A 23,469-nucleotide genomic window follows, 5' to 3' on the forward strand; every position below is an offset into this window, starting at 1 on the left:
ATAATGGATGTTATGATTTGGCGCAGTACAAATAAAACTGAATTGAATTGAACTTGAGTAAAGATTTGCTTTCTGGAGCCACCATTTTAAATGCTTCTCTGCTGCCTCGTGTGGTCACTTTGTGTCACTGTGGTTTTCATACACCGAGGTCCTATCATACCACATATGAACTCAGTGAAGGAGGCAGCAGTGGATCAACGACTCCTGTGTGCTGTCATGTCAAATGACTCATTTCTCTCTGGAGTTTGGTGCAGAGAGTGAGTGGTTTACAAACTTCAGTTTTCAGTCAGAAAAAGTAGAAATTTAAATAGACCTTTAATTGAGCTCAAACTCGTGTAATGATAAGATAAACAGATATAATGTCAACACACTTCTGACAGGAATGTGTGATCTCAGGGTCTGAGGTGTAATTAACATACTGACGCGCGTCAAACAACACACACACACACACTCACACACACAGACACACAAACACACACACACACTCACACACACACACGCACACACACATACGTGTTTTCAGGACATATCAGGACGTGTGAGAAAAACGTGACATATGAGGACGTGCCTTTCCCAGTGACCTAGAGCCCTTGGAATGAAAATGCCTCTTGTGGCTGCTTTCAGGAATGCATTGATCTATTGAGATTTCGGCTATGGCTATATTTTGGTCAAACCTGAATTTAATGCTACTTATGGGGACATTGTCAGGTTTATGTAACAAATGAGTACCATGACATCAAACACTGTTATTTCATGTTGTGTCATTATATATGTTTATATACATATGTCAGTCAACTGTGAAACCCTTAGATACACACCATTTTCAGGTTTTTGTGACTTATAAAGTCCAAGTAGGGACAGAGTCATAATTTTTAATTATAAACGTCTGAAATATCTACATAATAATCATACATGCATATGCTCACTAATCAGGTAATCTGGTAAGAACTATCACATGTTCATACAACAAAAATTGAGTCTACTTATCATTGTGTTGGATTTATTTAGCAGTAAATGTTCAAGTGAAAGAAAATCCTGGGAACACTTTCTGCCTTTCTTACTTTTAATGAAAAGGCAAGCAAGGCCCAGAATAGGCTATGAGCAACACAGATCTGTGCTGCAGGTCATGCAGTACACAAGACATGTTTGTTACAAACAATATTTACATGACAAATTACACTGTGCACCCATAACAGGGGATTTCTTTACATAATTTTAAAAAACATTCAAAAACATTTTAACAAAATGTGATGGTAGACCAGTCTCTGCAACCTGCAATCTCTCCACTGTGTGTTGAAGCTATACCCATAAAGATGTCCTTGTCGATATCCTCATAATCCGAATGATCTGAGGAATCATGATCCGATATCTGAGTGAAAATTGGAGAACAAAATGATCTTAAACAATATTAATAGCAAGGGTATCCGTCTCCCAACAGTACCATTACAGTGTGCATAACATGGCTTTTGAAACTGATGAGGCATTAAAAACAAATGATTAAAATAAATATTTTCAATGTAATTTATGTGTCAGATTAATTAACTGGTCACTACAGCTTGAGGAGTCTACAACATGAAGTTTGTCATCAGACATTCATTGAATAGGACAGTAATCCCTTCTTGCACAACAGTTTTCAATTTGCAATGTATGATATGAAAGTTACCAAGAAATAGTGTAACACAAGAGCTAATTTTGAATGAGCTACTTTTGTAAATAAAATATTTTCATCTTTAATTCTTTACTCACAGAATTATTAATTCTGGTTGTCAGTCACAAAGCCCTAAGCCTCTTTCCCTCTCAAAGATCTTTATTTTGGCTTCACAATGAGAATGGTGTCGCTTCAGATTTTGCAGACAGAGGCTTCCTCTCAGCTGTCCCAATTACGAATCAGATGTAAAGTAATGAGATTATTAATGTTGTGGACATTTTTACATCAACTGATACTACAGTACAGTACTTAATGGTGCAATGGACCAAACTGAGATATCTGTTATATTCCAAATAGAAAAAAATACATGTGTAATCACCTGTTCATAGGATGCAGAGGATCTCTCACTGACTTCAGGGTCTGCTGAATTAGTCACAATCTCAACACTTGATTTCTGCAACAAAACACAACAGTACACAGTCAGATATATTGTGTACTATAACATACAGTAGAGCAGAACTTATTATAAAACATAAGCACACTTGTTTAATGAGGATCTGGACTTATTCTTCCAGACTCTATAGAAATTGTTAACACTGTTAATGATATACTTCCCAACAATATGGGGACATTGTAACACACACACACTCTACAATCAGTGGGTCAGACCATATGAGGACGTCAAACCAAACACACACTCAAGTCTTTGACAGTTAAACAATATGAGGAAGTCAAACCAAGCACACACTCAAGTCTTTAACAGTTAAACAATATGAGGACGTCAAACCAAACACACACTCAAGTCTTTGACAGTTAAACAATATGAGGACCTGACGACTGAACACATGTAGTACTCATTCCAATAACTACTATCATCTTCTGTTGCTGTCTAAGAAAGCTGTAGACCAGAAATTCATCTAAATACATCAAATTCCTCTTAAATTCAATCATTTAAACTAATTAACAGGAGGTTAAATGAACAAAAACATCTGCAAAATAACAAATATTATAGAATTTAGTGGAAGTAATGATCAATTTAATGTTTTAATGGGAAGTTAAATGTAACAAAAGTTTCGCTCTGCTAAATATTTAAGAAACAAATGCTGACAATACTGTGATATGAGAACTGTACACTAATGTATAGTTTTAATGCAGTGAAAGGGAATTTTATTTAGATTAGAGGGGAGAAAATACATGTGTAATCACCTGTTCATAGGATGCAGAGGATCTCTCACAGACTTCAGGGTCTGCTGAATTAGTCACAATCTCAACACTTGATGTCTGCAACAAAACACAACAGTACACAGTCAGATATATTGTGTACTATAACATACATTAGAGCAGAACTTATTATAAAACATAAGCACACTTGTTTCATGAGGCTCTAGACTTATTCTTCCAGGCTCTATAGAAATTGTTAACACTGTAAATGATATACTTACCAACAATATGGGGACACTGTAACACACACACACTCTACAGTCAGTGGGTCAGACCATATGAGGACGTCAAACCAAACACACACTCAAGTCTTTCACAGCTAAACAATATGAGGACGTCAAACCAAACACACACTCAAGTCTTTCACAGCTAAACAATATGAGGACCTGACGACTGAACACATGTATGACTCATGTCAATAACTACCAGCATCTTCTATTGTCGGGTAACAACAAACTGTTGACAACATTTTAGACAACTGTCTCTGTAGATAAAGATGAAGAATAACGTTTGTTTGATTAGTTTTACAGCGTGTCCATCAACTTAATTGTTAGCAAATTAGCTAAGTTAGTCTCACATGGGGATTGTTAAACTTAAACAGCCAAAATTAACAAAACTTTAACTCTGTATGAAGGTGATAATAACGAACAATTAATGATCAGGCAATTCGTCTAGTCAGTTGGAATAATTTGTTTGTAGTTCCTTTTAAATTACCTTGAAACTTACCTCTTCAGATCAGCGTTAGCGTGTCCGCATTGCAAATGACGTCAAAGATCTTGTATATGCCAAGATGGATATCTCCACAGTACTGAAGTTCCTGGATGGGACGATCGTCAAGAGTGCCAGTGTGGTCTACGTTTCAGAAGCTTTAAAATCAAGCCATGAACCGTTCTGTACCATGGCAGACTTTATAAAATACCTTCACAATGATAGATCCTACACTGTGGATTATTTAGCAATTTTAGCAACTAAGCCATCTTTGTAAGCCTCAGCTCAGTCTATTGGCCAATCACAGGCTGCCTTGTCGACTTGCTAACCAATCAGAGGCTGTGTTATTGACTGCTGAGTAACCAAACATGCAGTGTGTGGCAGCATTCATCTCAAATGTCTTTAATACATGAGTGAATTAAGTGGATTAAATATATATGTGTGTATATATATGTACATATATATCTTTATGAACATTGTATCTATAAATATAAATACTGTATATGTATGTATATGTATGTATATATATATATATATATATATATATATATATATATATATATATATATATATACACATATACACACATATACATATTCCAATTTCTTTTTTGTTTTTATGGGCAGATAAAAATACATTCATGTAATAAATACTGTAGCATACATGTTCTGATACCTCAGGTGGCCTGGAAAAAAGATGCACATATCTTGATTTTGTGCCACAAGGCAAAGGAAATAAATATTGCATTCCAATAAAACACAGGACAATTAGATCAACTATAATAATTGAGAATATATTTATTTGACTCTGATTTTATAGATAATGTGCAAGATAAAGTGGTAGAAGATGAATGAATGTATAAAGCTTGTTTAAGTGCTGGAGAGTGTGTGACTGTGTCTACAAGTGACATATGAGTACAAGTGTGTTAAAAGTGTGTTTAAGTACCAACACTGGCCACTAGTTGGCGTCATCAAAAATTTTAACATCCACACACACAGTCGATTCTTGAATATTGTGACATTTTAGGACTTTTTTAGGAGATTTTTAGTCTGGGAGCATGTTTGGAGGGTCCAGAACACCATATAATGGTCAGAAAAATGAGGACCTCTAAAATGTCCTCATATTTCTCAACGTACTGATATTGTTGGTGTGTTATCATAAAAATGTCCTGATTTGTCACAAGTACAATTTCACACACACACACACACACTCTCCCACACACACTCACACACACACACACACTCACGCACACACACACACACACTGCTGCCTCCATCACTAAGTTCAAATGTCTTATTTTGTCACTTCAGTGTTTGAAATCCTTTGTTCCGATTGACGTCAGTGACACAAAGTGACCACACGAGGCAGCAGAGGACCAGCAGCTAAAAATCACTGGTTTTCTCTATGGGCTTTGGTGTGGGAGAGTGAGTGGATGGAGCTGTTAATCTATGACCTAAAAGAGCGTAGACTTAATCTGACATAGATTGTATTAGGTGTCAGTACCTCGTCATCAACACAACAAAGTAGATTAAAGTGATATGATGTGGTTTTTATTGATGTTGAAAATGTCATTCTTCATTAAGCCACAGAAACAGAAACCACAGACACTGATGATGTTTGGAAAGTGCAAAAACCCTCTGAGTGTCATGAGTTTCCTGTCACTGTGGACACGTTCTTCACTGTCGTTCACAGAGCAGCAGGAGGACAGAGGTCATCCTGAGGTCACGCACACTCAGTTTCACCTGCATCACAGCAGAAACCACACTTCCTCATTCATGGCATAATCTGCTCATGTGTGTTTCATTTTCCGTGTGTGTGTGTGTTTGTGTGTGTGCGTAACTCTGAGTGTTGTTCTGCTCACACACAGCAGGGGGCGCTGTTGTCAGGCAGCATGAAGAGGAGGAGGAGGAGAAGCAGTGCATGCTGGGACAGAAAGGCTCGTCAGTGAGAAGATGATGTTCTTCAGACAAAGAGTCAAACTCTTAACATCTTTATTTACTTTGTTTTCTATTTGATTGAAAACCTTGACTTTTACTTTATATTATTTTGACTTCTTTCTTTTTATTTTATATAAAGCATTTATTAATTTTTACTTGATTTTACTTTCTGTATCTTTTAATTTCACTCTCAAACATTCACTTTTTGTTATTTTTATCTCAGTGTGTGTGAACCTGTGTGTTTCAGGCTGGTTCTCAGCAGCAGGGGGCGCTCACAGCGCAGGACGGCGGCTCAGTTAATGACAGACATGTTGATTTTTAAGTCTTTATTTATTGATGGTTTCAACAAAGAATGACTGAGACGAGCTTTGACCTCGTCCACCACTGAAGCTGCTGTGTCTTCATGTCCTACAGAGGACACAGAGACACTGAGGAACCAGGACAGACCCAGAACCTAGGATAAACCGGTTCAGTGAATGTGGTCCTGAAGGTGTGGAGGTGGATCAGTGAGTCAGAGGAGACGCTGTAGAAGGACAGAGTCCCAGCAGGACAGTCCACATACACTGATACTCTGTGAGAGACAGAGGACATGATGAATGTTTGTGTCCCACAGTGAAGGACAGAGTAACCATGATCATCAGAGCAGATCAGACTCCAGGACTGATCATTACGTCCAAACAAACAGTCAGAACTGATGCCTTTCCTCTTGATTCCTCTGTAACTCAGTGATATAAAAACATCTCCTCTCCACTCGACCTCCCAGTAACAGCGACCAGTCAGACCAGGTCTACACAGCAGCTGAGGACAGAACTCAAATCTGTCTGGATGATCAGGATACGACTGATATTCTGTCACAAAGGTCACTTTCCTGTTGTCGTCAGACAGTTTGAGGTTTCTGTGCATTGTGTTTGTGTCCAGTTCCAGTTCACATGAATCTGATGAAGACAACGAGACACAGCTGCAGTTTATTGATGATCAGCTGATATGTTGTTATTTCCTGTAAATCCATACTTACACTTCCTGAGACCAGGTTTTAACCACTGCTCTCCAGCATGGTCCATCCTGGAGGAAGAAACAGTCTGAATGAGTTTCTGTCCAACATGAGTCCAAACTGTTGTCTTAATGACGCACTCTGGTGGACACAATGATGAACTACAAGGACAGGTGTGTTTCAAAGAGAAGACGGTGGCTGTTTCTCAATACTCAAGTAAGCAAGTATGTACTTGCTTACTTGGGAAGTATATACTTGAGAAGTACACTGGGAGTATATACTTGCCAAGTACGGGAGTACACAAGTATGTGGTTGTTTCTCAATACTCAAGTATGCAATTATGTATGTATTGTTCTGCTGTAGTTCTGCTGTAGTGCTGCAGTGCTGCAGCCTCATTAGCGCCACCTACGGTGTTGATGAATGAACATATGAAATACTTTTAATAAATGCATATATATGTAGTTATTATTTTTACATTTTAAATATTTAACTTCATTTATTAATTTATTTCTATTAAAATATACAACACGAATAATACAATGTGGAAAATAGATATATTACAGCATTGTAGAGTAGTATATATATGTATATATATATGACTTGTACAAATATAGTATACTATTCTACATATCTAATATTTACATATTATATTTAAATACAGATACAATGACCATGCGACTTTAATATAAATCTAACATTCAAAGTTAGAATAAATAAAACATTAACAATATACAAACTTTTAAACTGTCAGGTCAAAACGTTTCCATTAAAAACAAAATAACACGTCAACAACAAATCTATGGATCACACCGAGCATCTAATGACAGCGACGTCTGAGCCAGCGGATCATTTCATCAGGACAGGCCGAGGTCACGCTGCTCTGTGCCGGGCACAGTGAGCGCCGAGCGTCCGCAGAGGCGGAGCTTATCGTTTTTGTCGTTTTTGTCAGGCTTCCTTCTTCTTATGAACGATAGGTGATGAGTTGATGATGCAGGAGAAGACCCCACTGACACAGGACTTGTACCGAACAAAGGGATTTGATTTAGTCACAAGTCAGGCGTCAGAACCAAGCTCTGCAGCAGCTCGGGAGAATGTGTTCTTGCCGAATCTCCGAACAATTCTGCCTCAGAAAAGCAAAACTAACCTTATATAGATTTTCTAGCATTTTTTTCAGTATATAAAACGTCCGTTTGTCACAAATTTAAATGTGGGAGTTGCCGAAAGCCTCCTGACGCTCACAAACCAAAAATTGTATCTCTATCATCAACCGTTCTTGAAATACGACAACTTTAAAACATGCTGTTTTCTCTGCTTTCTCTGCTGATTTTGGAGAGATAGAGACAGGCGTGTGTGTGCGTGTGTGTGCGTGTGTGTGCGCGTGTGTAAGGAGCAGAGGGGACTTTGGGAGGGGCTTGTCAGTCTCTCTGTATTCTTCCACCCAAAACTTTGACGTCTAACTCCTCCCACAGTTTTGAGAAAACCCCCACACGTTATATCAAAACGTGCGGCTCGACCGGGACTTGTGTGCTATGACTTTTCTAAGCGTTTCAATTAACCATGGCGACGAAAAACGCAAAAAACTGCCATATAACTTCCACATGCCGTGGATTTTCTAGCAAGTACGCACAAGTACGCACAAGTATGGATATTGAGAAACGGCCGGTGTCTGCAGAACCGGAGACCACAGTTTCAGGAGGCTACGCATTTACTCAACAGCGCCACCACGTGGACAACACAGAAGACAACTTCTGTTTATACATTTGAAACCCACCACGAGTAAACCAGCAACAAGTTGGCCCAGCACAAACCAAGTAAACAAAGAAAATAGATAAAATAGAGGGATTTCATTTGTATTTTTTACAGTGTTTCAAATCGCAGTATTGTGGGTCTAAAAACCATAAACTTTGTATTTGAATTACGGTTGTTTGATCGCTTGCTTGAATCGAGACCTAGTTTCCAGTGCTTTCGTGTTTTTTTCAGCTGCGCGTCACAGAGGAAACACATGGCTACTTATGCAGCTGCTGCTGCGGAGGCTCGTCGCTGTTACTGCTGCTTCCAAAACTTGTGTGTTTTCACCGTTGAATGAAGAATGAAGAACAACTTGATTGTAGCTGTTAGATGACGAACATCTCGTACACAACTCACTACAAACACCACAGAATAAAGACATCTTTACTTTAGTTTGACCGTAGACTGTTTGAAGTGGACCAGGACTGTTCTGTACCCAGTACCAGGACTTCTCACATGATGCTGCTACTCTGTGCAGATGATCTGTCCAGTTCATGGTTCTGGTCGTTTCTCAGGCTGAACTACGTGACATTCACTCGTTCTCACCAGAGTCTAGTGTTTGTTTCTAGTTTTCTAGTTTATTGTCAAACAAGAACAATATCTATCAGGCAGATGATCTGCTGTGGCGCCCCCTAAAGGGAGGAGCCAGAAGACGGAGAAGAACAACAGGTGTTTAAAAAGTGTAACTAATGTTTGGTTATACTCACTGACAGAGGAAAACATAATAACAGGACATCTTCAACCTGAACCTGCTGACAAGTTTGAATACTGCTGATGAACATGAAGGGGAAGGAGGAGGAGGAGGAGGAAAATACCTGAGAGTGTCCAGTCTCCAGTGAGGACTCTTCAGTCCAGCAGACAGCAGCTTCTCTCCTGAGTCTCCTGGATGATTGTAGCTCAGGTCCAGTTCTCTCAGATGGGAAGGGTTGGAGTTCAGAGCTGAGGTCAGAGAAGAACATCCTTCCTCTGAGACCAGACAACCTGACAGACTGGAGTTAAGAAGATATGATGAACTCAGTGATTCAGAAAAAACATCTTCATCAACAAGAACCTAAAGAAGCAAAGAGTCTGAGTCAGAGTTCTGACCTGAGAGTCTCCAGAGAACAGTGAGGACTCTTCAGTCCATCACACAGCAGCTTCACTCCTGGATCCTGCAGGTCATTGTTACTCAGGTCCATGTGTCTCAGACTAGAGGACACAGAGCTGAGGACTGAGGACAGAGCTTCACAGCTTCTCTCTGAGAGTTTACAGCCACTCAGTCTGAGGTAGAAAACAGTGATGAACAAAAGGTTAAACATGTTTGTCTTGTGCTCTTTAGAATATGTCTTATTAATATTTATATACTGATCCACGTACAGAGCTTTGTTGGAGGCTTTGACCACCGGCAGCAGCTTCAGAAGAGCCTCCTCTGAAGCAGAGTATTTCTTCAGGTCAAACTCTTCCAAATCTTTTCCTGGTGACAGTAAGATGAAGACCAGAGCTGACCACTGAGCAGGAGACAGTGTCTTTGTGGACAGGTGTCCTGATCTCAGGAACCATTGGATCTCCTCCACAAGAGAACGATGGTTCAGTTCATTCAGACAATGAAACAGGTTGATGCTTCTCTCTGCTGACAGATTCTCATTGATCTTCTTCTTGATGTACTCAACTGTTTTCTGATTGGTCTGTGAACCACTTCCTGTTTGTGTCAGTAGACCTCTTAAGAGCTTCTGATTGGTCTCCAGTGAAAGACCCAGGAGGAAGCGGAGGGACAAGTCCAGGTGTCCATTTGGACTCAGTAAGGCCTCGTCCACAGCACTCTGGTGCAGATGATTCAGTTCAGGTTTGTTTGTTTGTATGGACCACTGGCTCGTTGTTGGTTCTTCTGACAACAGATTTGTTCCAGAGGTGATGAAGGTCAGATGAACATGAAGAGCAGCAAGAAACTCCTGAACACTCAGATGGACAAAGCAGAAGACCTTGTCCTGGTACAGGCCTCTCTCCTCTTTAAAGATCTGAGTGAAGACTCCTGAGTAAACTGAAGCTGCTGTGATATCGATGCCACACTCTGTCAGGTCTGATTCATAGAAGATCAGGTTTCCTTTCTGCAGCTGCTCAAAAGCCAGTTTCCCCAGAGACTCAATCATCTTCTTGTTCTCTGGACTCCAGTGTGGATCCGTCTCAGCTCCTCCATCATATTTGACCTTCTTCACTTTGGACTGAACCACTAGGAAGTGGATGTACATCTCAGTCAGGGTCTTGGGCAGTTCTCCTCCATCTCTGGTTTTCAGCATGTTCTCCAGAACTGTTGCAGTGATCCAGCAGAAGACTGGGATGTGGCACATGATGTGGAGGCTTCGTGATGTCTGGATGTGGGAGATGATCCTCCTGGCCTGCTCCTCATCTCTGAACCTCTTCCTGAAGTAGTCCTCCTTCTGTGGGTCCGTGAACCCTCTGACCTCTGTCACCATGTCCACACAGTCAGGAGGGATCTGATTGGCTGCTGCAGGTCGTGTGGTTATCCAGAAGCGAGCAGAGGGAAGCAGTTTCCCCCTGATGAGGTTTGTCAGCAGCACGTCCACTGAGGTGGACACTGTGACGTCAGTCAGGATCTCAGTGTTGTGGAAGTCCAGAGGAAGTCGACACTCGTCCAGACCATCAAAGATGAAGACCACCTTAAAGTCTTCAAACCTGCAGATTCCTGCTTCTTTGGTTTCAGTGAAGAAGTGATGGATGAGTTCCACCAAACTGAACTTCTTCTCTTTCAGCACATTCAGCTCTCTGAAGGTGAAGGGAAACATGAGCTGTACGTCCTGGTTGCTTTTGTCTTCAGCCCAGTCCAGAGTGAACTTCTGTGTTAACACTGTTTTCCCAATGCCAGCCACGCCCTTTGTCATCACTCTTCTGATTGGTCCGTCTCTTCCAGCTGAGGCTTTAAAGATGTCTTCTTGTCTGATGGATGTTTCTGGTCTGTCTGATTTCCAGGAAGCTTTTTCAATCTGTCTGACCTCATGTTCTTCATTGACCTCTCCAGTCTCTCCCTCTGTGATGTAAAGCTCTGTGAAGATCTCATTCAGAAGGGTGGAGTTTCCTGCTTTAGCCACGCCCTCAAACAAACACTGGAACTTCTTCTTCAGGTTTGATTTGAGTTCACGTCGACAAGCTGAAGCTCTAATTTCTGACAGAACACAAGAAAATAAATCAGTGAGTGGATCATTGAGAAAATAAGATGTTCTTCCTCTCACATTAAAAGTCCTCTTACTGTCAGCTAGCTTCTCCTGCTTCATCCTCCTTAAGAAGTCCTCTGTGATCTTCAGAAAGGCCTCTCTGCTGCTCCTCTGCTCCTCATCCTCCCTCTGACTCTCTGAGACTTCTGTGTGATCTGTATCCAGAACCTTGTGGATCTTCTTCAGCTCGTTCTTCACAAAGCGGATGATGTTCTCCTCCAGCAGCTGGAACAGAACATGTGAAGTTTAACCTCAGATGATCAGTGACAGAGTGAAGTCCTGCAGGTCCACAGAGCAGCATCCAGACTGTCAGGACCAGGAGCCTCATGTATAAAAGAGTGCGCAGCTTTCATACTAAAAGACGACGTACGCACAAAATTTATAAAGTACGTACGCAAAGAAAATCTCAGATTAATAAAACTGTGCGTACGCCAAGTCCTGCGCACCTTTTCTTTATACATCCCATCAAAGGTGAAACTGAGTGGAGATGAATGAGGAACACACCACGCCCACCCACAAATGAATATACAAATGACTCTAAAACGCCTTCGTCCTGAAGAAAAAGGACAACTGTGGCAGCAAAGAAAGAGGGAAATAAAAGAAAAAGAAGGAAAGTGCACGATCAACTCGTCAATTTATGATGTATAAATCTGTAAAAATAGATTATTTTGGTCGTTGTTTTTTGGAATTAGTGATAAACACAAAGGAACTAAATGTCAGGGTCACAGCGACTGCTCTCATATTAATATTGATGCTTAAAAAACTGGCTGTGCATTGATAGTTGATCCTGTGCATGTTTTTTTCTGGTGTAACATGTATGTTTAGACATGACTGATCCATGTGAGCTGAATTTACAGATTATTTCAACAATCTATAAGTGTCACACGTCATCATCTACACACATTACGTACAAAATAAGCAGACAGAGTTCACGGAGTTACTCCATGTAACCATTCATTACGTCACTGATTGTGTTGTGGATGCTGCGCCTTTCTCTTCCGATGAAAGGCGCACGGTGGCGGAATAACTTTTTGGTAGTTATTTCGTTATCGTGTGGATTAAAATGGGATAAAGAAAATGTTCTACTCAACGTTCAAGTCCCGTTTTCTTACAACAAATGAGTCTGTAACTTTATTTTGTGTTTAAAACATTATAGACTGATGTGTGTTCATGTGTTCATGTGTTCATGTCAGCAGCTGTGTTTACATCACTGTGTTACATAAAGAAAATATTCATCTGTGGAAAATTAATTTCAGTAATTTGCTCAAAGTAAATAAGTGAGTCTCCCTCTCTCTCTCTCTCTCACACACACACACACACACACACACACACACACACACACACACACACACACACACTACTGGCCTAATCCTAATCCTAACCCTAACCCTAACCTCAACCTAACCATGAAACATATCTTCACCTTAAAATGTAGTAATTTACGTTATGGAGACTTGCTTTTTGTCCCCACAAGGAGGACAAGTCCCCATAATGTGACTGTGTAAACAGGTTTTGGTCCCCACAACATTAGTAATACCTGGACACACACACAGGTCTGTCGTGTGTGTGTTCGCTCACAGGATCAGTTTCGTCTTCAGTGTCCTCTCTGATGTTATCCACATATGTTCAAACGTACGTGGTGTATCAGTATTGTTTGTCACAGAAAATTCATGTTTGTCACTGTAGACACATTAATAATATTATTTTCAAACACTGTGATAAGTTTCAGAGCTTAATATTGCAGCGTCTCCACCTGACAAGAGTTTGCGGAGCTCTCGGCAAATTCTCACGGCAGCTCGAGAGTTTGCGCTGCGATGCGCAAACTTCCACGCCAAGTACATTTTTATACATGCCGTCTGTGTGTGAAAGCAAGCGTACGCCGTCTTTTTGTGCGTACGCACGGTTTATACATGAGGCCCCAGGACTCTGCTTCAGTATTAACAGTAGTGTCATGTTTGTACATTTACACACCTTAAATATGGAGTCCAGGTCTGCTCCATGCTGCTGGACAGACTGACCACTGAGAACCTCTGTCCTCTGCTGATCAACTCTGAGGAGAAAAGATTCAGTGTCATTTACTAAACAATCATTTGTTTCTATGAGGTTTTCAATGTGCTGCACCTACGATTCTTCTTCAGCCAAGTTCACATGACATGAGTTTGACAGGTTGAAGACAAAAGTCCCTGAAGGACAGTCTCTAGTGTTTGTTATGTGTGAAGTCTCAAAGACACAGTCGGAGAGGCTTGTCCATGAGTCCCTGACCAATCACGGACTCTGACTAGATTTACTGCTGGAAACGTATTCAGAGACGAGGACAGGCTGAAGACGTTTAGTGGAGACAGAAAAACAACATTGGTCCACCAAAGAGAAGAAGAGTGTTTTTCTGGATTCAACATGTTTTGGACTAGACAGGCTCCCCCTGGTGGAGGATCATGTAAGTGTGTGTTACTATGTGTGAAATTCTTACATCAGTTCACCATGTTCTTGTCCATCCTTGAAATTAAAAATACGATCTATAGACTGGTCACTCTTCATGGACACACAGCTGGGTCCAGGTCCAGGTCCAGGTCCAGCAGAGTCTGGTCTCTGTTGATGGATCTTCCTACAAACACATGATGTGTAAATAAAACACTGAGCTGCGACATGGAGACGAGTCACATGATCCATGAGATCCTCATCTCACCTCTGACCCTCATGTTCCTCACACAGAGTGGTTTTAGAGGGCGGAGCTTCCTCTTCACTGGCCTTGATCTGATTCATAGCAGAGCGCCACCTGCTGGGAGAATAAAACTCGCTCATTACAAGTTCTGCTAACATGGGTGGACCACATTGACCTAATGTGGGCCGGTCAGCAAGAAGACTTTTTTTAACCACAGAATTGGCCGACATGACCCTCATTGGCTGACTGAACAATCGGCACAGCCCATTGGTTTATGCTAATAATGGACTGTCAGTCACTCAGTTACTGGTTCATTTCAAAGAGCCGTTAAAAAGATTTGACTCGTTCGTGAACGTCACAGCTCGACTCACAACTCACTCAAGACGCTGTTTGCATCACACTTTACAGCCCTTCACTGCAGGTGAGTCCACTGGTTTAACAGAAGAGCCCGCCCTCTGGTGGTCAGGTAAGAAACTGCCCAATAGATAGATACATATGTATGTTAAACATCTGGACTTTGAAGAGATGTCGTTAATTGTGACGATTGAGAATAAACGTTTAATTTAACTTTAGTTTCTTAAATCTTATCAAAATATGACCTCGTCCTCTGGATCCTTTTGTTTCACCTACAATGGCTGTAATCTGTTTTCACTGGAAACATAAAATGATCAGTCACTATCTGATCTTTCAGTCCAGCAGAACTTCTCTTTCACCAAAAGCACAAATGTCCTCTAAACCAGTGATTTCCAAACATTTTAGTCGCTGAACAACAGAATCAGTGACGTGAGATTCATGAGCTTCACAGTAAAAACATCACGTCGACAAAATGTTACAACTTTTTCATTTTCAGTGCATTTCTTTTTCAATCCGTGTTTCTGCTGCACGTCACATGTACTTTTATGTGTTATCGTCTATGTGTTTTTTTATATTGTTTATATGTGAAATAAACTAAACAGCTGATGGAGACAGAGTGAGTCAGAGGAGGCGGAGTTAAGTCATAAGAACATGATGGATCTGTAACAGGGAAGTGATTGTTTTGCAGTTAGCAGCACTAGCCAAGTTAGCTGAGAGAGGATCCACTTTTCAGACAAAGGTCAAAGTAAAAGAAAACGAGTTCATATCTTAGGAATTATTGAACAGGAAATTCCACTTTTCACTGTAGCTGTCACTTTTACTCCATGATTGATTCTTTAGCTGTGACAAAGGAACACGACTCTCTCTACAAAAACAAACACAGTGAACTTGTAGAAAAGTCTTTTGTTACAACCAGGTGACGTTTGAGCTCCAAACAACATCTGGTCGTTAACAAGAGTTTGTGTTTATAGATGTTACATTTAAATATGTTTGATGTCAAACCATCACTCAGTGAATTAAGACCATACAGAAGTTCAGCTCGTGGGTTCTGAGCATCCACGTGATTCCAGTGTGTAATATCACATGTCAACCAGCAGATGTCAGCATTTATACTGTGTCAGCAGAGCTGCTTCAAAAGGGTTGGGCCTTCTTCACGTTCAGAGGAACCAGGACATGTTCACATCCCATAATAAGACAAGTTTGCAGTATTACACCAGACATTTAAGCCTCTCTAAGTCACTACAGGGTCAATTCATTCTGTGTAAAAACCTCAGTCACTGAACAAGAGTCAGTGACGTGAGATTCATGAGCTTCACAGTAAAAACATCACGTCCACTCAAAGTCACGTGTGATGAGATGAGTTTAGTTTCGTTACCTTGTGAAAGCAGGAAATGATCGTCATGAAGCTGCTGAACGTCTGTGAAGTGATTCTGCTGCTGAACAGGAAACAAACCACAGACCAAAGTTTTCTCAAGTCTCATCTGAAGGAAATGTGATGAATGTGATCAAATAACTGCTCTGATCTCAACTTTACTCTAATCAGTATCAGCCATGTTGTTTTCATAGCGCCTCCTCAAAGTGGGCGGAGTCATCACAGCAAGCCTGCGTGATACTATGGTGACGTGGTTTTCTATGGGAGACTAGTAAAGGATTGTCTCCTTAATGAACCTGTTTCGTTCTACTCCATGTTATGTGGAGAACATTTGTGTTTGTGGTTAAAGGAGGTTTTTGCTCCATCACAGATTATTCACTGCGGTCAAGTGAGCCGTCATTCGTTTTTAAGTGCGCCCTTGTAGTCGAACTTACGGTCGAATGAGAACGTCAGCGCTCGTTTCATACCGAGCGAGGTCGGTTTTCAAAATAAGACGTCACTAATAAAAGTGCAATCAATCGTGCTGATTTGAAGACATTGGGTCACATTGTCCAGAAGCTTTTGAACGAAACATTTTCCCTAATTTATTTAGATTTTTACTGCACAATAAAATCACTTTGGCCCATAAGTTCTGACAATGCTGAGAAAAAAGAGACAACTTTGCAGATTCATTTCTCAAAGTTTATACAGTAAAAATAGTTGATAATGAGTGAGGGAGTAGTCAGCATGCTCCTGAGGTCAACTGTACCAACCATTGTCAGAACGTATGGGCCAAAGTGTTGTTATTGTACAGTAAAAATCTAAATAAATTAGGGAAAATATTTAGTTCAATAGCTTCTGGACAATGTGACCCAATGTCTTCAAATCAGCACGATTGATTGCACTTGTATTAGTAACGTCTTATTTTGACGAGTGATCTCGCTCGGTCTCAAACTCGCGCTGATTCTCAGCCGACTCCCAGCATTCACCGTAAGTTCGAGTGCACGGGCGCACTTCAGAACGAATGACGGCTCACTTGACCGCAGTGATTATTGTTCCATTTTAAGACACAATCAAAATCAACGGTCAACTACTGTCTCTGCTGTTTGGCTGTTAGATGAGATGTATTCTTGACATCTGTGACGGAGCGACTGTAACTAATGAGCACACACACTCGCTATAGTAGAGCGCAAAGACGCACACACTCCAACACACACACACACACACACGCATACACATACACAACTGCTTTGCCAGTTTCCAGCAACATGTGTAGACCGTCAAGGGTGCACACACTTGCTGCTGCTACAGAATCATCCTGTTAACATTTAACTTGGTTCAAACTTACTTAGCCCTCATCCTCACTTTGTGTCGCAGCATTCAAATAGTGATGCGCGGGTCGGGTCCCGCATTTATTGAATCATTTGACCCGCTCCATCCCGCACGCACAACCGCATCTATTTTCACACCCCGCCCCGCCGCTATTAAATACACGTTAAATATGTCATTGAATAAGGCTTTTTTTCTGTCTGACAAATGTGCTTGAAAATGTCGTTTTTAATCAGGCTTCCTTCTTCTTACGAACGATAGGTGATGAGTTGATGGTGTAGAAAGAACCCCTCTGACACAAGACTCGTACGCAGTGCCGGCCCTGAGTAATTTGGTGCCCTAGGCAAGATTTTAGCTGGCGCCCCCTTGCATCGCAGCAGTTAATTTCACAATCAACTTTCATAAATCACACAGAAACTGCATGTGTGTATTCAAGATTTTATTTCTTTGAGTAAAAAAATATCTCACCAAATAAAAACTAAAGAAAGAAACAAGTGATAAATTTAAAAAATGACAGCAGCACCTGATGCTGTGTCACTGGGGGTGGTACTGAAATATTTAAAAAGTGCATCTGAAGAGAGAAGAGAAGTATATGTGACGACTGCATGTTACATTTGAATAAAAAAACAGATGCTTGGTGTGCTATACATGAGACTAATATAGACTAATAATGAAAATGTGATGAGATTCATTCAACTTTATTGTCATTGCAATGCAATTCAGTCTAACCAGAGTGCAAAAACCAGTAAAGTGCAGTGAAATGAATATATATATAAATATATATATATATAGTCTATGAATGATATGGGAAAGCTAAGGTATGAAATATGAACAGTAATACACTTTAACTGCACTTTAACACTGATGTAAACTTTAACAAACATAAACTGTGACACATAAAACCAAAGGCTTACTATTACAAAGGGGACGGACAACTAAAAGCATTTTAACTGACATACAAGCAGGAAAGACACCTGTAAAATAACACCTGAACAGGCCTAACGTTAAGTTTTCCAAACGTCCCTGTTGAATTTAAGGTGTAGTAACATTAACACACGTCGACTCAGCTATTTATTGATTATTAAACAATGTTGCTATCGTCCCAAGTAAGCTAGCACGCTAACACTCTGCTCCAACAACGGTAACTACGATGCATTAAACTAGTAATTTCATGAACTTCATCACATTGACATTACTGTACCTCTATCTTTTTCACGTTTTTCTTCCTCTTCTTTCCTTCTTTTCCTTCCTTGGGCGCCGGGTGGCTTCAGTCTTTTGGACATAATTCCGATACAGTGTCATTAATCTTTTTCTTCGTCTCTGGGTCACGGTCTTGTCGGATTCAGGCAGCTGGACTCTTGACCCCGCCCCCCTCACAGAGCGCAAAGGCTCATTGCACCCAGAAAAAAGGCTTCTGCATTATTTAATAGTCTTTGCTATGACTTTATGTTGCTGTGGGCTTATATAATGTTTCCAAATAATAGTAATAATGGCACTGGTAAAAAAAAAAGTATTTATAATAATTTTTTTTTTTTTTTTTCCTCCGTTTTCGGCGCCCCCTGCGGATGACGGCGCCCCTAGCATTTGCCTATACTGCCTATGCCCAGGGCCGGCTCTGCCTCTCAGTGCACATCTCTAACACTGTCCAGACAATTGAGCTGAATCAGATACTACATTTCCCTCCTCCGGGACTCCATAGAGTCCCGAAATGCGACACGGCCAATTTTCTGTCACAGTACGTTGACATGCTTGCCTGCTTGCTTCAACAAAGTCCACTTCATTCAGTTTTGTGTCTAATGTAAGAAACTTTATTCAAAAACTTACATTTTGGGATCAGCTAATTAAGTAATTTCCTAATTGGTGTCCTGGTAGCACATTATTTTAACTATTTTAGACTCGGTAAACTAATCACCTATCTTAATCGGATCAAATTCAGCTACACTTAGCCACATCCGTCGATCTCCTTCCAGCCACACTCCTTTAAAACAAATACTCTTCATGTGTGGGTGTAAGGGAACCCACGGATCAGCTGTTATCTCCCAATCAGAAAAACCACCTCTCCTAAAAGGTGGGAAAAGACTAGGAGACCTTTTCTAAGTGACATTGGAGAAACCTATCCTTAAGCCAATCAGGACAAGGAGTCTCCATTACAATTAACAAGTACCATTCACCTTCTAATTTTATGACCCTTTTTTTGGTCATGTAACACTTTCTCTATCAATATTATCAAAGAGTAATATTGGTGTACAACAAAAATGTTTCAAACATCTATAACAGTGTCAGAGATTATATCACAACAAACAAAATTCTATGCTATAAGATAAGATACATAGTGAAATAAAGGAGAAGATAAGAAATACAGGTTTCTATATGTAAACAATTCACAATCATATAATTCCATGTGTTATTTGAACATTAAAACTTCAGTAGTGTTGCCTCCTAATGCAATGTAATATAATATAATGTCCAGAATAGGTTGGATCATCCTGACGTGTTCAGGGCCCACAGTCCATGCTTTCTGTCCACACTTGAGCTGTTGCTCCCTTTTACTTGAAGATGTTTCTTGGAAAAACATCCAAACCAGTTTATTGGATTGAAAACAGCTCTCATCCTTGATTTTGTCCAACACTTCTATGCACTGGCTCAGTCGTAGTACAGGATTCTTCTCTCACTGGCTCATTCCACTTCTCTTTGGACCCCCTTCAGGTGCACAGGTTCACAGGCAGCATCAGTCACTCAACTTCCTGTCTCCAGCAAGGCTCCCACCATCTTTTCTGAAAGTAAACAGACCTACGGTCAAGCCTACGGAGGGTCAGCTAATGTGGGTTATTTGATGAAGCAATTGTGAGTCTTTTCAGCAGCAGTACTAGTAAAGGTCGACCTGTACATGTAGTGTTAGTACACGTTTCATTTAACTTAGTTGTCAACGTTGCATTAATTCTCTTAAACCAAACCTTGGCTTTGAATATGATATGATATGATATGATACTTTCACGTGCTGTTTTAGTCTTAGTTACCTTAGAATATTTAATACATGTCAACACAAATACTGAAATATAGACAAACCATCCATCCATTTTCTACCGCTCCATCCTCCATATGAGGATTGCAGAGATGCTGTGCTAATCTCAGACATACCTTAAGTAACAGTCAGTCCATCGCAGGGTCACATATAGACAAACAACCACTCACTCTCATACTCACACCTATGGTCAATTTAGAACGTCCAATTTACCTAATCCCCAACTCAGATTACATTTAGTTTAATAATATTTAATTCAAATCCAATAGTCAATTCAAATCATTTTTTCAAATTCTAAAAACATCTTTCATCAACCGTTTCTGCTCCAAGGTTGTCCGATGGTACTACTTTAATCTAATGACCAACATGGTTCAACACTATCACTATGTATTGCTTTATTGTTTCTAACGCCTACATGGTTCATAATTAAATATCCAAACCGTCCATCTGGGAATGAGATTCTCAGTGTTGTATTAAACTACTCTGCATACAAATTTATGTGATCGTTCCAAAACTGTTCCAAAATGTATTTCCATCATTTCCCCCTCGCACAGATTTGAACTGTGCCAATCCTAAACTAGATGAATCAACGATAAGTCACATGTTGGAACTTGATTCCAACATGCTAATTTATCACTCCACCATCATACTTCACACACTGTTGTGCAGGGGAACAACATACATGTTGCAATAGGAGTTAACGCTTCAATCAATTGCTCTTTTGAGATCAAATAACCTTTAATCATTGATTTATAGTCGTCATTGCGAACTCACTACTTTCCTGAACCAATATTAATAAACGATTGTATCATAGTTTAATAATAAAAAATAAATAAAAATCATGAAACACCAACATACATCTCCAGTAGAGAACAGTTTATAATCGTTTACTTGTTGAACACATTTCTTCCCAATTGATGAATGGAACTTTGGGCAGAAGCCAAATTTGGCCTTTTTGGTGGTCACTTTTCAAAAGTTCCCCCCTTATAGAAATATTATGCTCACAAATGTACTAACACCTTCACCTTGACCAGGCTGAGCTCCACAACCACGTTCCACACAATCAGGGTCAGCTCGTGAACTTGTGCAGTGTTCCACAATGTGTCCAGTTTCACCACATCCACAGCACACATCTGGTGCGGCAGCGTCCTTTAAGTCATCATTCACTGCTGTGAGTGACATTGTCCACGTCACTGTTCATCACTGGAACTTGTGTCTTCGATCTTGCTTTTATTTTCAATTCCCAAAGCTGTAACTGTGCCAGCTTTCTCGTCACGGTCTCATTTTGTATCTCCAAAATATGTTCACTTTTCAGTGCCTCTGGATCTATTGTAGTGGGAGATTCACATCATTCTCTCCACATCATCTTTTGAGAAGCCTTGAACTTGGTCTCATCTCATCTGGAGTGCAGTAGGTTCTCCACTGCTGACGTCCCAAGACCTTGAGTCCCCAAGTGTCAAGATTGTCTTCCACTGTTTTCTCTTCATATGCTCTCATCCACTCACTAGCCCCTTCATGAATGTCTGGCAGTCAGGACATCAGCCTCCCAAGGTCAAGTGTATGGTACCTAACGACCCTGAGTACCTTTAATTCAAATAGTATACTAACCAGGAGGAAGTCTATCTGGGGGGTGTATGTTGGGCCTGTATATTAGATCATAACCTGTCTTATTGACAACTTGATAAACTTATTATTATAAATTCCAATTTCTTTTCTTTTGTTGTTTTCTGTTTTCTGCTTTTTGCCTTTTCTTTTGTTGATCTGTAATTCAGATGTCCTCACTCCACACATTTGGCCATGCATTCTAATCCTGTATCTCCCATTTCACTGATATCTTTTGAATGCCCTTCATGAGGTCAGGATGTTTACTCCCCACACCAATATCTGATATCATATACATTGTTAATCTCTCCAATATTGTTTAAATCTCCACATTTGTTCCTTTAAACTTTTAAATGACATCCCTGATCTCATTCAAACTAGGCACTAGTTGAAAAGTGTTTCAATGCTACAGCAAAATACAATTCATTATGAGAAACAGCCTAAAGATCTAAATTCATCTACCAACATATTTGCATATATCTGAAGTCTTTTAAATATGTTCAATTTAAATGTCTTTAACCAAATCTCTCTTGTGTGTTTGCAGCTTACGTACAGCGGCTTTAATCATCCTGTTTTCTCCTGCTCAAAGTTTTGAGTCTGTGCTGAGGAAAGGAAGAGAGAGGGCGGAGACTGAGGTCTCACAGAGGAACTGGGAGGTGACTGTACAGAATTATAGGGTAACATAGATAGCCCCGCCTTCTTCAAACTGACTTCTCCAGTTTTCTTTTTTCTTTTTTTTTAAGACAGCGAGGAGAACACTGCTCCAGGCTATGCCCAAAATCACAGAAATTGTAACTTCACATTCACTTTCTAGTTGCTATTTGCACCATTTCTAATCACTATAACTCAAGTCACTAAGCAGCGATACACTGTTAATTTATCCGTTAATTTTATTCCAATCAGCTGTAAATATGTATCTTAACTTTACCAATAAAAGTAATAAATGTCAACACCATCATAAACACCATTTCCAGATGAATACATTTGATTTAGTAACTTAGCACATTCAGATTGCGAGGTTCAGTTGTAACACAGACAAGTTTGACTGCCAACACACTTTGGACAACTTTCAGCACAAACGCTGATACTGTTCAAAACACTCTTCACATTACACACAGACACACACACACACACACACACAGTACAATCTCTTATTTTACACAGTTTTCTTTTTCTCCTTTTCCTTCTCAGTCTGTCAGGTCTGTTAGTAGAGTCAGGGATTGGATCACAGTAGTCAGTCCACTACAGTATATTAAATGTATGCATGTATGTTTTCAGGAGATACTTCATCTGGGCAGTGATTGTGTTTATTTAAGGCTTGAGAAGAGACAGAGCGTCCCCCGTTTTCTTCTCTGCCGTGGGATCCCTGAAGAGAACACAGCGTCCTGTGTCTCTCCTCATGACTTCTGATATCTCCTGAGCCTAATTGTAGATAATGTGTCCAAATGTCGTCAAATACCCTTAAGACGTGTCAATGAAGATCATTCTAGATTACACAGATTATTTCATTTTTTAACAATTTTAATCAAACCTTCAACCTATTCTTTGAATTTTGGCTCATTTCCACAGTTTTTTCTAACAAGCTTGCTTTTGTATCTGAAACTCTTCTTCTCTCTGTCACTGTATGTGAGTCTAACCAGAACAGCTGTTCTC

At 40.1% G+C, this 23,469-nt stretch overlaps 1 protein-coding gene across 1 annotated transcript; it reads right to left on the reverse strand.

Annotated features, from left to right (window-relative positions):
- Positions 1-5,825: 5,825 nt before the first annotated feature.
- On the reverse strand, positions 5,826-14,266 carry LOC131443507 (NLR family CARD domain-containing protein 3-like). The gene is made up of 9 exons (XM_058613193.1): positions 14,183-14,266; positions 13,967-14,101; positions 13,471-13,549; positions 11,535-11,724; positions 9,650-11,450; positions 9,380-9,553; positions 9,109-9,282; positions 6,530-6,576; positions 5,826-6,449 (listed from the first exon to the last, which is right to left on the reverse strand). The coding sequence occupies exons 1-9, from the start codon at positions 14,257-14,259 to the stop codon at positions 5,923-5,925; spliced, it is 3,204 nt and encodes a 1,067-aa protein (XP_058469176.1). The 5' UTR covers positions 14,260-14,266; the 3' UTR covers positions 5,826-5,922.
- Between the last annotated feature and the right edge of the window lie 9,203 nt (positions 14,267-23,469).

Source organism: Solea solea, chromosome 17 (assembly GCF_958295425.1).
Source record: "Solea solea chromosome 17, fSolSol10.1, whole genome shotgun sequence".
Classification (NCBI taxonomy): domain Eukaryota; kingdom Metazoa; phylum Chordata; class Actinopteri; order Pleuronectiformes; family Soleidae; genus Solea; species Solea solea.

Excerpts from the sequence above, each read along its gene's own strand:
- LOC131443507 (XM_058613193.1), bottom strand. The coding sequence starts at position 14,259 with ATGAATCAGATCAAGGCCAGTGAAGAGGAAGCTCCGCCCTCTAAAACC. Across the intron at positions 13,550-13,966 it reads CAAGAACATGGTGAACTGAT|AGTTGATCAGCAGAGGACAG; the intron begins GTAAGAATTTCA and ends TTTTCTCCTCAG. Across the intron at positions 6,450-6,529 it reads AAAACCTGGTCTCAGGAAGT|ATTCATGTGAACTGGAACTG; the intron begins GTAAGTATGGAT and ends TGTCTTCATCAG.